At 38.7% G+C, this 14,938-nt stretch overlaps 2 protein-coding genes across 3 annotated transcripts in view; one reads left to right on the top strand and one right to left on the bottom strand.

The window, feature by feature from the left end:
- LOC128211315 (leucine-rich repeat-containing protein 27-like) overlaps positions 1 to 7,173 on the top strand; it is a 68,551-nt gene extending 61,378 nt beyond the window's left edge. The window contains exons 15-16 of one of the 2 annotated variants that reach the window (XM_052915972.1): positions 5,453 to 5,566; positions 7,067 to 7,173. In XM_052915972.1, the coding sequence (XP_052771932.1) occupies positions 5,453 to 5,535 (83 nt within the window). In that variant the 3' untranslated portion in view covers positions 5,536 to 5,566; positions 7,067 to 7,173. The remainder of the gene's footprint in view (positions 1 to 5,452; positions 5,567 to 7,066) is intronic. The other variant, XM_052915973.1, reaches the window with a different exon arrangement.
- Positions 7,174 to 10,872: 3,699 nt separating this feature from the next.
- LOC128210603 (uncharacterized) overlaps positions 10,873 to 14,938 on the bottom strand; it is a 38,053-nt gene continuing 33,987 nt past the window's right edge. The window contains exon 4 of the mRNA XM_052914954.1: positions 10,873 to 13,604. Coding sequence (XP_052770914.1) covers positions 13,569 to 13,604 — 36 coding nt within the window. The 3' untranslated portion in view covers positions 10,873 to 13,568. The remainder of the gene's footprint in view (positions 13,605 to 14,938) is intronic.

Raw genomic sequence — 14,938 nt, 5'->3', positions numbered from 1 at the left:
ACAAGCCAGTGCTAGGGGGATGAATCTCTGACAGACTATTGCATGTATACTATTGCTGCCATTGAACAAGCCAGTGCTAGGGGGATAAATCTTTGGCAGACTATTGCATGTATACTATTGCTGCCATTGAACAAGCCAGTGCTAGGGGGATAAATCTTTGGCAGACTATTGCATGTATACTATTGCTGCCCTTGAACAAGCCAGTGCTAGGAGGGTGAATCTTTGACAGACTATTGCATGTACCATTGCTGCCATTGAACAAGCCAGTGCTAGGGGGAGATCTTTGACAAACTATTGCATGTACCATTGAACAAGCCAGTGCTAGGGGTAGATCTTTGACAGACTTTTGCATGTACTGTTGCTGCCATTGAACAAGGCAGTGCTAGGGGGTGAATCTTTGACAGACTATTGCATGTACCATTGCTGCCATTGAACAAGCCAGTGCTAGGGGGATGAATCTTTGACAGACTATTGCATGTACCATTGCTGCCATTGAACAAGCCAGTGCTAGGGGGATGAATCTTTGACAGACTATTGCATGTACCATTGCAGCCAATGAACAAGCTAGTGCTAAGGGGATGAATCTTTGACAGACTATTACAATTAGGGATGCAAACGAATGGCAAAGTTGACATTTGAATATTCGTTAATTCTTTCGAACGAATATTCAATTACCAAAAAACATCTTTTAAAAGTTAAGTAAACTATTATAATATTCGTAGTAGTATATTTAGTAGTTATAAGTAATAGCCGTGGCATTTTAGGTCTACTTTGTGGTAACCACTACGCACGGCGTACCCTGAATTTCACCAAATGAGCCCCTTAAATTCTTCATTTCAGAAAGAGAAAAAGTAATACTTTATGAACAAAGAAAAACCCCCAAAAACTTTTAATTTGTATTCCTCTGCCTTCGTATTTGTAAATAACATGAACTTAGATGGATTTCTGGTCAATCAGCATTATGCGCCAATGGAGGGTCTTTCCGTAGGACGAGCAGCCTCGTTCTGGGATTGACCTCTACTATATAAACTATGTAAAAACTAAACCAATTTGGGAACTAGTTTATTTCAGAAATTCTTAATTGGTAGTAGCATTTTACCGAAAATAATTGGATTATTTGTGTCACTTGTCTTACAGCCAGTTATTGTAAAATTACGGGGACTTTTTATAGTAGCCGACGATATGTCCCTAAATGACACGACGCGTGTTTAGTGCATTGTCATCACATTCACACCTCTGGTATTATGGCCCAGTCATTGTTAAAACAAGACAAACAAATTTTAAACACAACAACAGAGTTGTAGGCAAAATATTTAGTCAACAAAAAAACATCGAATATTTGAATACCGATTTTGACATTCGAATACCAAACATTTGATCAAATATACGAATATTCATTTGCACCCCTAATTACAATCATGCACTATTGCTGCCATTGAACAAGATAGTGCTAGGGGAATGAATCTTTGACAGACTATTGCATGTACCATTGCTGCCATTGAACAAGCCAGTGCTAGGGGCGTACCATTGACAGTCTATTGCATGTACCATTGCTGCCATTAAACAAGCCAGTGCTAGGGGCATATCATTGACAGTCTATTGCATGTACCATTGCTGCCATTAAACAAGCCAGTGCTCGGGGCGTATCATTGACAGTCTATTGCTGCCATTAAACAAGCCAGTGCTAGGGGCGTATCATTGACAGTCTAATGCTGCCATTAAACAAGCCAGTGCTAGGGGCGTATCATTGACAGTTTATTGCATGTACCATTGCTGCCATTAAACAAGCCAGTGCTAGGGGCGTATCATTGACAGTCTATTGCTGCCATTAAACAAGCCAGTGCTAAAGGTGTATCATTGACAGTCTATTGCATGTACCATTGCTGCCATTTAACAAGCCAGTGCTAGGGGCGTATCATTGACAGTCTATTGCTGCCATTAAACAAGCCAGTGCTAGGGGCGTATCATTGACAGTCTAATGCTGCCATTAAACAAGCCAGTGCTAGGGGCGTATCATTGACAGTCTATTGCTGCCATTAAACAAGCCAGTGCTAGGGGCGTATCATTGACAGTCTAATGCTGCCATTAAACAAGCCAGTTCTAGGGGCGTATCATTGACAGTCTAATGCTGCCATTAAACAAGCCAGTGCTAGGGGCGTATCATTGACAGTCTAATGCTGCCATTAAACAAGCCAGTGATAGGGGCGTATCATTGACAGTCTAATGCTGCCATTAAACAAACCAGTGCTAGGGGCGTATCATTGACAGTCTATTGCTGCCATTAAACAAGCCAGTGCTAGGGGCGTATCATTGACAGTCTAATGCTGCCATTAAACAAGCCAGTGCTAGGGGCGTTTCATTGACAGTCTAATGCATGTACCATTGGTGCCATTAAACAAGCCAGTGCTAGGGGCATATCATTGACAGTCTATTGCATGTACCATTGCTGCCATTAAACAAGCCAGTGCTAGGGGCGTATTATTGACAGTCTATTGCTGCCATTTAACAAGCCAGTGCTAGGGGCGTATCATTGACAGTCTATTGCATGTACCATTGCTGCCATTAAACAAGCCAGTGCTAGGGGCGTATCATTGACAGTCTATTGCTGCCATTAAACAAGCCAGCGCTAGGGGCGTATCATTGACAGTCTAATGCTGCCATTAAGCAAGCCAGTGCTAGGGGTGTATCATTGACGGTCTATTGCTGCCATTAAACAAGCCAGTGCTAGGGCCGTATCATTGACAGTCTATTGCATGTACCATTGCTGCCATTAAACAAGCCAGTGCTAGGGGCGTATCATTGACAGTCTATTGCTGCCATTAAACAAGCCAGTGCTAGAGGTGTATCATTGACAGTCTATTGCATGTACCATTGCTGCCATTAAACAAGCCAGTGCTAGGGGCGTATCATTGACAGTCTATTGCTGCCATTAAACAAGCCAGTGCTAGGGGCGTATCATTGACAGTCTATTGCTGCCATTACACAAGCCAGTGGTGGGGGAGTATCATTGACAGTCTAATGCTGCCATTAAACAAGCCAGTGCTAGTGGCGTATCATTGAACGTCTATTGCTGCCATTAAACAAGCCAGTGCTAGGGGCGTATCATTGACAGTCTAATGCTGCCATTGAACAAGCCAGTGCTAGGGGCGTTTCATTGACAGTCTAATGCTGCCATTAAACAAGCCAGTGCTAGGGGCATATCATTGACAGTCTATTGCATGTACCATTGCTGCCATTAAACAAGCCAGTGCTAGGGGCGTATCATTGACAGTCTAATGCTGCCATTAAACAAGCCAGTGCTAGGGGCGTATCATTGACAGTCTAATGCTGCCATTAAACAAGCCAGTGCTAGGGGTGTATCATTGACAGTCTATTGCATGTACCATTGCTGCCATTGAACAAGCCAGTGCTAGGGGCATATCATTGACAGTCTATTGCATGTACCATTGCTGCCATTAAACAAGCCAGTGCTAGAGGCGTATCATTGACAGTCTGTCGCATGTACCATTGCTGCCATTAAACAAGCCAGTGCTAGGGGTGTATCATTGACAGTCTGTTGCATGTACTGTTGCTGCCATTGAACAAGCCAGTGCTAGGGGTGTATCATTGACAGTCTATTGCATGTACTGTTGCTGCCATTGAACAAGCCAGTGCTAGGGGTGTATCATTGACAGTCTGTTGCATGTACTGTTGCTGCCATTGAACAAGCCAGTGCTAGGGGTGTATCATTGACAGTCTGTTGCATGTACTGTTGCTGCCATTGAACAAGCTAGTGCTAGGGGTGTATCATTGACAGTCTGTTGCATGTACTGTTGCTGCCATTGAACAAGCTAGTGCTAGGGGTGTATCATTGACAGTCTGTTGCATGTACTGTTGCTGCCATTGAACAAGCCAGTGCTAGGGGTGTATCATTGACAGTCTGTTGCATGTACTGTTGCTGCCATTGAACAAGCTAGTGCTAGGGGTGTATCATTGACAGTCTGTTGCATGTACTGTTGCTGCCAATGAACAGTCTCAATCAAACTGTGACTGCTATTTTCACATTTTGGATGCATAATATGAGGCTGAAACTACACCCATTGTTGGTACACATTATTCAGCTGCTTTTTAAGGTGTTCTCAGAACTGAAGAGGGTGGTACATGGTCAAAACTCAAAATATGGCATTCTTAGGTATGCACACTCTCAAAATTGCTCTAGTTTATTTAATACAGAGGCATAATGCAATAAGTGAAGGAGTATTCGGTAGGCAATAGGGGAGATTACCCTCTTATGTGCTTCCAAATGATCCTTTCAAGAATGTTTTTTAAAGACCTAGCTATTTCAGGTAACAGAGTGTGTATACCATGTGGTAAATTACTTCATATATGCTACGTCAAAAGGCAACATTTTGCTTAAATCAAAGATAAATTTTCCTTTACTTCACCATTTTGAAACAAAGGGCAGTCAATGCCGCTTAAATAGCACCGCCTTCGTTTTATTACTGAAGTTTGATAAGGTGATTGGCTTCATCAAACATTTCGACAAACCTGTTTCCAAAATAATGTTTTGACAGTGCTCCGTCAGATGGCCGTATTGTGAAAAGGTTTGTCGAAGTGTTTTAAGAGACTAAACTCTCAATCAAACTCTTGTATAAGACCGAAGGTTGGGCTCTGTAAGCGGCATAGACTGCGCTATGTTTCATTTAAAATGGTGAAGAAATAGTGAAGTTATATTTGTTTAAAGTCTTTATTAGAAGCAAAATATTGCCTTCCTACGTAGCATTTATGATGCAATTTATCATGTGGTATACACACACTGGGTAAGTTCATGTCAATTTATACTGTGGTATTTAAATTGAATTCATAAGCTTGTAATTTAATTTGCATGCATTTTGAAATTTAATAGCTCAAAAGAATAAAGATAAAAGTAAGTTACCATGAAATTAAACTTCTAGGTCCTCGCCACTTATTATAATAATAACAGTCATTGGTAAAATAACATAATAACCAGTTATTTCAACATTAATTTAAGAAACATAACTATTCATACAAGTGGACAGAGTAGCATTGGCTGTTCCAGTAGTTTGAATAAAGATAAATTGTGATATATTAGCATTGATGTGATGAAGCCATGTAGGAGTTCTTCAGACTTCATCAATATTCATTTGTACCTGCTTTTAAAACTTGACTGTCTTAAACTTGTAAAGCTTCTTTGTTTTGGGGCAAAAGTGGTATTGTCAAAGACTTTGTTTCATCATTGTGTAAAAACATCTTCACATGTTGGCAACTAATAAAGACTCTGACTAAATTCTTGTTGTTTGAGTATGCCTCTTTAGTATCTAAAAAAAAATTAAAAAATCTCTATTACCATATATTTCAACTGTATAAATATATTAGCCATAACTTCTATGTATCATCATTCTAATTTATAACAATATGTTACTAATCTCCATTTGGCCTCATATTATGACAGGGCGGGTGAGCGGTAAAGCCCATGGGGCTGGTGTGAGCTCTAAACCAGGCTCTTTGCATGCTATGAGAGCCCAAAATAGCTAGCCTCACACCCAATGACACTTACTAACGAGGTGTAAGTAAAAACTCACTCTTAGGTCTAGACGAATGAAGCAAACCCCCATACCAATCTGTATTCAAAACCTTACCAGTATAATAAATCCCTTAGTTTTGGTATTAAATGCAATGACCATGACATGTCAAGAGCATCCAGTGTAAAACTCTTAACTAAGGCCACACCAAAGTTTCATTGGTTGGATTTATCGCACCTATTTACAGAAAATGCACACAAAGAAAATACTTTGAATGTTCTTCCTCCTGTTTTTCACCAAAAATTGTTTTTTAGTCTCTTTAAAACAATGCAAAAACAAGTAATTTTATGTGACTACTTCAGGAAAATTTAAACAGCTAAATATTTAAACTAAATAGTCTGTTGGATAATTTCTTTAAACCTGAACATAAAAGGGAATATAAACTTATCATTGTTCAGGGTTATGCTTCTAAATGTTTGGTAAGAAAAAATGCTTATGTTTACACCAGCTCCAGTTTTGAATTTTTTTATTTTTATTCTCTCTAATATTTTGCAGCGTAAGGTGTGGCCTTAATGATGTCCTTACATGTTAGAAGAGTTACTGTTTGTAATGGCCTGAATGCTCTCAAACATTAAAAAAAAAATTGACAATATTGGTAGCCTTATTGCTCTATTGTTAAATGATAAAAAAAATACTCATGAACAAAAAAGGTTGGCTTGGGCCACTGCAAGCAAACATTTATTTAAAGATGGTTTTAAATGTTATATTAATATATTTATATATGAATATTCTGGCGGTCCAATTAAGAGCAAAAGTATGATTCATTCTGGAAGTTTGAACAGTTTAAAACTTCACTGCATGAAATACCATGTCCTACTTATTATTTGGCTCAAACATTATCTAAGGCAGTATTAAAGTTCTTGTGATTTTTTGGGCTCTGGGGTAATGAAGCTATTAGAATTAATTTCTGTGGTAAGAATTCTTGTTACTTGTAAAAATATTGTGAATATGTATTGGAAATTTATTTATTTTTCATTTCAATTAAATGTCCTTTTTTGTTTCTAAGGTAAGTAACTCTAGATAGCATATTTGTTTGACATTTCATACTTGCCTCCCTTGTATCATGAATTTATTTTTTGCTTGTATGTGTAGCTATAATATATGCTTCCTTAGCTTTATGTTTGATTTGTTTTGTGAAAATATATTTGTGCGTAATTTTAGAATGTGTGTGTGTGTGTTTGTAAGATGTGTGCCATTATTTTCTGAATTTTAGTATCTACTTATATTTTAAATGTTTGAAGGAAATCATACAGACATAACACTTTTACATATTGCTTAATTGTTTTATTTGCAGAGTCCAAATAATTGGTTAACAAATGGATATAAGTATGGATACTATTTTTAGGTTATATTACATTAACTTTGTTCAAAGAAGAAAAAATATCTCTTAATAACATATGTTGACCTTGTACTTGTGACTAGTTGAACGCAAAGTTTTAAATATTACAACTAATGTCTTACACTCTTATTTTTCTGATTACCAGGCTGAGGCATTACATCGAGAACTTCAAGTGCGTCGTAAGGAGATGGAGTACCGATTCAAAGCTTTTGTGGCTGACATTCCAACTTCATTTACACGAACCCGTTCACTCAAGCCTAACAAGTAGACAGCTTCTATGACGCAACAGTAACAAGGAAATGGAGTTCAGTGTTTACCGATTCAAAATGTATGCCGCTGTCATCCCATGCAACATCTTTTGCAAGAACATGATACATTTACATCTAACAAGTAGACACAGGAAAGATACAGTGGGTTGTGGTGTATTGATAGTCATATTGTCAACTGCAGATCAATATATAAATCGTCTAATTGCTATCAAAATGGCATTCATTTCATTCAAGGAATGAAAGGCGAGATTGATGTCATTATCGAGGTATGAACCCAGTTGGGCTAGTGTTGAATCCCAAGGACTCCACGCATACTTTAACCAGCCCATCTGCATTCATATCCTTAAAAATGACATCAATCACACATTTGTGTAAAGTTAAAAAAATACCTCATTTCCATTTAAGAAACCTTACAGTTATTTTTTATCACCCATTTTGTAATTAGAACAAACCAACTATATATAACTGGAAACTGTTTATCATATTACATCACAAACACGCGGAGAAAAAAGTGATCACATTAAATCACTTTTAAGGGTAGAATTTGAAACGCTAATAACAACAATACAATAAGTAATTTCTTCGTGAATAAGAAACCACGGTCGCTTCGATGCGCTCCGCTTCCTTAGGTTACTTATTCACGCAGAAATTACTTTATAAACTCTAACCTATACCTTATACTGCTACCTTTAGTACAACATTATTTTAAAAATGCTGTGGATTATATTAATTGATTGTTAATCTGAAAGTTAAACTGTGTTTCATATGAGAGTTAAGACAAGTATTCTCCTTTACTGTTATTTTAATAGAACTTTCCTGTCAAATGTGGTTCATATGTATTAGTCTCTTTTTGTAAGTTTCTTGACTCATTTTGATAGACCATGCAATAATGCTCCCTTTTCAAGATAGCTAAAATATTGATTAGCAATCACATATATTGTAAAATATATTTCATTAATGATTTTGTAATTATAATGTTGCAAAAATGTTTGTTAATGTTGCTTGTTAAAATATGATTATTGTTTTCACCAATTGTATGCATAGCATGTAAAAACTCTAAGCATATATCTAATTTAAATACATAGAAATCAGCTCCTATCTAAATGGTATTAATAGTTAGCAGGGTTATATATCAACATTGATAACTTCATATCTTAATGTGTTATTAATGTTTTTAATGGAGTAATTTGTGAATATACTAACTGGTTTAAACCTGCTTGAGTATATCGGTTATGAATCTTTAAATAAGGCCAATCTTGTTGACATTTGCCTGACCGAGGGACCAACCAAAAATTGCTCCTACTCGTTTTCCCCCTTGAGTAAGCCAGTTGAGTAAAGCCACTGTAAACAAACAGTTCAAAGGATGGCATAGGACATTAAATATACTTCAAGCAAGTTTAATCGTTTTCTCTTTGTTTTGATTTTGTAAGATTACGAGTTGTTTGTCATGTTAAAATAATTGTTAAATGTTATAATTTTGCTGTGGAAGTAGTACTATTTTAGCCAGTAAACTGCTGATTGTTCAAGTAGTCAATAGACATTTGGACAGTATATTTATGTTTATTTAGTACTCACAGTTGTTGTCAAAATGTAAATATATTCTCATTCCTTGAAGAATCATTTATTATACACTCTTAGCTTGTCAATTTTTTGTCAATGTATTGTGATAGACTTGGGATTTTGTAGTCAGCGTGCAAAAACTAACCTCGGCCATAACAATATTTTCAAATGAAACTTAGTACACATATTGCCAGAGACAATTTGTGCATGGAAACTCTGGCGTTATTATTGTTGAGTTATGCCCCTTTTCACCTGTTATACAGCAGCAGATGAGTGTCAGCGTTCACTTGTGGTGCTCTTGCTTCACTTTGTGGATCCTTAAAATAACTTTGTTAATGTAGTTTTCACATGCAATTTTATATTTTGTATCTGCATGAATGAAACCAAGCAATCCCATTGCTTTATTTTTGTACTGGTCAAATATTTTTTGAAATTTACACAATCGAGGTGTAAGTTTGTTACCAAAACAAATGCAAAAATTATATGTGCTGAATGTATCTCATAACAACAATATATGTAAACTTTTCACAAGACAAACTGTATTCAAGATAAACTTTGCCCATGCCATTGTTCATGCAACTTTTAACTTTTCTTTCAGTATACTATTAATGGAGTATTAAATACACAGTCCATTCTTCTGTAAATACACAGCCTTTTTTAAAAGTGCCATAGATTTAAAAAAGGTCTTTTTGTCAAGTTTTCAAAATATTCCAAACTGTGAGATATTCTCCCAAAGTAACATGAAGATATTACAGTGCAGCATTGTGGTGGAGGCTATACAGGAATCCCATTGTCCACTCGATCAGTCGTCCATCCTGGGACATCGGGACAAGTCCCCCCACCACATTGTGGATCCCATTGTCCCATCGGTCAGTCGTCCATCCTGGGACATGGGGACAAGGCCCCCCCCCCCCCCACCACATTGTGGTGGAGGCTATACAGGAATCCCATTGGCCCATCGGTCAGTTTTCCATCCTGGGACATTGGGATAAATCCCCCCACCACATTGTGGTGGAGGCTATACAGCAATCCCATTGGCCCATTGGTCAGTCTTCCATCCTGGGACATCGGGACAAGTCCCCCCACCACATTGTGGTGGAGGCTATGCAGGAATCCCATTGGCCCATCGGTCAGTCTTCCATCCTGGGACATCGGGCCAAGTCCCCCCCCCCCCCACCACCACATTGTGGTGGAGGCTATACAGGAATCCCATTGTCCCATCGGTCAGTCATCCATCCTGGGACATCGGGACAAGTCCCCCCCTCCCCACCACATTGTGGTGGAGGCTATACAGGAATCCCATTGGCCCATCGGTCAGTCATCCATCCTGGGACATTGGGACAAGTCCCCCCCCACCACATTGTGGTGGAGGCTATGCAGGAATCCCATTGGCCCATCGGTCAGTCATCCATCCTGGGAAATTGGGACAAGTCCCCCCACCACATTGTGGTTGAGGCTATACAGGAATCCCATCGGCCCATCGGTCAGTCATCCATCCTGGGACATCGGGCCAAGTCCCCCCCCCCCCTCCCCACCACATTGTGGTGGAGGCTATACAGGAATCCCATCGGCCCATCGGTCAGTCATCCATCCTGGGACATCGGGCCAAGTCCCCCCCCCCCTCCCCACCACATTGTGGTGGAGGCTATACAGGAAAAGAAACATTATTTTGTGTATGTAATTTTTGAAGTTTATATGTTTTTGAGGTATTGACTACAACTGTACAAAAGGAACATTAGGATTATTAACTTAATCGATGCCATCTTACCAACATAGAGCATTCAAGGAACTTTATACTTCTTATAACATAAAGGTGGTGTAGTAGGGGTATTAGTCACACCCAGTGATGGCTCAAGTTAACATTAATATTAACCAATCAATACATATTTTTGCACACTTTTTCCAAACCAAAGCATTAACTTGTTTTATACAATTTTCCACGGCTCCAAAATAGTTAAGTGCAAGTAGTTTTATGTTTGAGTCTTAGCTCAAGAACTTTGTTTATTGCACTGTTATCATTTTGGATTGTTTTTATTACATTCAATTCAATTATCATTATCTTCATTGTGAATAATTCCAAAATATCATCTATTTATTTTAGAAAATAAATTTTACACAACTGTTTGGAAATGGTATTTTATTTATCATATGTAAGTGGCAATGAAATGCAATTATACTGATAACTAAGCACTGCTGCATCATATAAATGTCGAGAGGTAAATATAAGTTATATGTTAGTTAAACTGAACAATATTCAATGAGAAGATCATCTACACATATGGTTAACACATACAGTCTAAACATATGGTCTACATATATGGTCAACACATGTGGTCTAAACATATGGTCTACACATATGGTCTACATGTATGGTCAACACATATGGTCTACATATATGGTTTAAACATATGGTCTACACATATGGTCTACATATATGGTCAACGCATATTGTCTACACATATATGGTTTAAACATATGGTCTACACATATGGTCTACATATATGGTCAACGCATATTGTCTACACATATATGGTTTAAACATATGGTCTACACAAGTAATATTGTCTACACATATATGGTCTAAACACATGGTCTACGTAAGCAATATTGTCTACACATATATGATCTAAGCATACGGTCGACGCATATTTGCCGTTTTATCGTCAAATGTACATAAGGTCAAGAATTTCAGATAATTGTGAAACAAGTGTCACAAACTAAATTGAAAGCTCTACTTGCAAGCACAATGAAGCATTGCCTAAACAGATCATCCAAACTATCAGTTTGGATGTCAATATTCTAACAACTCAGAAATATAAACAGTGCAATACTGTTGATGAAAATGCCTTGTTGTGTCATTTGTCATGTTCTGGCATCATGCCATTTTGAGTTAATCTATGAACTTTCCCTAAAAATATCACACCAACCAAGTTAAAGATATCTCTCATGTTTTGTAAAATCCACTGTTTTGGTATTATGAAATAATGTGTGAGAAATCATTAGAAGAGTTTAAACTGAGATACCAAAAGTTGGAACCCTTCAGCAAATGTTGAGATATGCTCAAATATTGTCTTTGAAGACCACTATTTTCATAAGCATACATAATGCTAATAATCACTTCATTATAGCTTTGCTGTTTCGTGAGTGGTTTGGTCCAAATACATGAGCGAGTACCTTTAAAACAATGTGGGAGAGAGGTTGGACGGCCTTAAAAAAGTTAAGAATATAAAGGGGCCATATCACCCCAACGGGTAGAAAGGTTGGACGGCCTTTAAATAGCTGGATATAAAGGTGCCATATCACCCCAACCGGTAGAAAGGTTGGACGGCCTTTAAATAGCTGGATTTAAAGGTGCCATATCTCCCCAATGGTGAGGAATGTCTGACGGCCTTAAACTAGTTAAGGATATAAAGGTGCCATATCTCCCCAATGGTGAGGAATGTCTGACGGCCTTAAACTAGTTAAGGATATAAAGTGGCCATATTTCCCCAATGGGGAGGAAGGTTGGACGGCCTTAAAATAGTTAAGGATATAAAGTGGCCATATCTCCCTAATGGGGAGGAAGGTTGGACGGCCTTAAACTGGTTAAGGATATAAAGGGGCTATATCTCCCCAATGGGGAGGAAGGTTGGACGGCCTTAAACTGGTTAAGGATATAAAGGGGCTATATCTCCCTAATGGGGAGGAAGGTTGGACGGCCTTAAACTGGTTAAGGATATAAAGGGGCTATATCTCCCCAATGGGGAGGAAGGTCAGACGGCCTTTAACTTTTTAAGGATAAAAAGAGGCCATACATGTTTGTATCTCCCCAACAGTGAGGAAGCTCCGGTGGCCTTTAATTATTTAAGGATATAAAGGGGCCATATCTCCCCAATGGTGAGGAAGGTCTGACGGCCTTAAACTAGTTAAGGATATAAAGGGGCCATATCTCCCCAACAGGTAGAAAGGTTGGAAGGCCTTAAAATAGTTAAGGATATAAAGGGGCCATATCTCACCAACAGTGAGGAAGCTCAGACAGCCTTAAAATAGTTAAGCTCAGACAGCCTAGTTAAGGATTAAAAGGGACCATATCTCCCCAACGGGAAGGAAGGTTGGACGGCCTTAAACTAGTTAAGGATATAACAGGGTCATATCTCCAGGACGGTGAGGAAGGTTGGACAGCCTTAAACTAGTTAAGGATATAACAGGGCCATATCTCCCAAACGGTGAGGAAGGTCAGACGGCCTTTAACTATTTAAGGATATAAAGGGGCCATATCTCCCCAACAGGAGGAAGGTTGGATAGCCTTAAACTAGTTAAGGATATAACAGGGCCATATCTCCAGGACGGTGAGGAAGGTTGGACAGCCTTAAACTAGTTAAGGATATAACAGGGCCATATCTCCCAAACGGTGAGGAAGGACAGACGGTCTTTAACTATTTAAGGATATAAAGGGGCCATATCTCCCCAACAGTGAGGAAGCTCCGGTGGCCTTAAACTAGTTAAGGATATAAAGGGGCAATATCTCCCCAACGTGGGGCGGGGAAGCCCCGGTGGCCTTAAACTAGTTAAGGATATAAAGTGGCCATATCTCCCCATAGGTGAGGAAGCTTTGGTGGTCTTAAACTAGTTAAGTATATAAAGGGGCCATATCTCTGCAACGGGGAGGAAGCTCGAAGAAGCATTGACAGAAGGCACAACAGAGGCGGAGGGAGACTTAATCAGACGACATATGAAGTATTCCATAAACAAGATCTTGAGTTTTGAGTTTAATGCAGCTTTTCTCGTTTCTGGCGTTGTTGATGGTGATCTTTCATCAGCCTTTTTGTTTAAAGGGCCTCATTCTTGAGATGACGTCTTCACTGAATTCTTGGACTGTAATAAAATAATGAGAAATCTAGTGAATGTTATCATACATTTTTTATTGATTCATTATAAAAATGAATCGCCACTTAATCAAAGTGTGATAACATTGGATATGGTACAGTCGAACCCTGTTTGCTCGAACTCCCGGGGATCGGCGAAAATACCTCGAGCCGCGAAAAAATCGAGCCAAGCTTACCTTCAGTATTAAGATATCAGCCATTTTCATCCAGTTCGAGCTGACGAGTAATTCGAGCCAACGGGCTTCGACTGTACATACGATTTTAATATTAAACTGAGAGCTCAAAATATGCGATGTGTGGTTTGCCAATTTTGTCATTTACGTATCTAAGACATTACTTATATAAGATATACACTTATAATACAAACGTCCCAAACGTCATGCTTCAAAGAAAAGTCGATTTTGTTTCGTGCATAATTTCATTTAACCGCGTAAAGAACTACATCGGAAGTCTTAATTGCAGATACGCCAAACACATATTGGAAGCACGTTTTGTATAATAAATGCGTTCATATCTTTTAAACGACTATTCAACATTCTTGTCTGCTAGTTTTTGGCAATTTCTCCTCCGATTATTAATTAAACTACTTGGATGAGCAACAATAACACTCAACTCGTTGGCGTCTAATACCAAAATTACGAGCCAAATTGATCATGCAGATTATGTCACGGTGCCAGAATGCAAGGGTATGTACATGTTAGAAGTCGGGCATTGTGATATTTACCTGGAATATAGCTAGTTGCGTCGGAGATGCCAATATGTTGTTTACAGTATTTTAAAACAGCGTTTCACCTGTACAACCCCACATGATGGTGAACACATGGCGTAAACTTAATTTTAAACTCAATATAATTTTCAGTAAGAGTGATCCACATTCGGGCATCTTAATGTTGTATCTGCACATAATCGGTGAGACTGACATAGCCCTGACCCAGATTGCCCATCGCTTTCAAAAAGTCCCACCACTGGACCAACTTGCCATCGGTAAATTGGCGCAATGCCTCAAGTCATCAATCCGCTTCAATGTACCACAAGGCCGAGTGACCAAACAATGCTCTTAACTATACCTTAAAATATCCAATCATCCCTAAACAAACCGAAAACGCCACATAACAGCACCCCATTTTTTTGCAGAACACCTTGACACAATTCAAGACCGTAGAAATACATCCCGACAACCAGATATACTAATACCCACGAATCAGTGTGCACAATCGACAAGTTGACCAAAGTTGCCTCGAGGGCACATACTAGCGCTGTGGTTGGCGCAAACACTAATACTGTGAAGTTTTGATTCCCAGCATTTCCAGCCAACGAAATCGC

The sequence above is a fragment of the Mya arenaria genome, chromosome 12 (genome assembly GCF_026914265.1).
Source record: "Mya arenaria isolate MELC-2E11 chromosome 12, ASM2691426v1".
In the NCBI taxonomy this organism is placed as follows: Eukaryota; Metazoa; Mollusca; class Bivalvia; order Myida; family Myidae; genus Mya; species Mya arenaria.
Note: the sequence above shows the minus strand (reverse complement) of the source record. Positions and strands in the feature narration are given on the sequence as shown.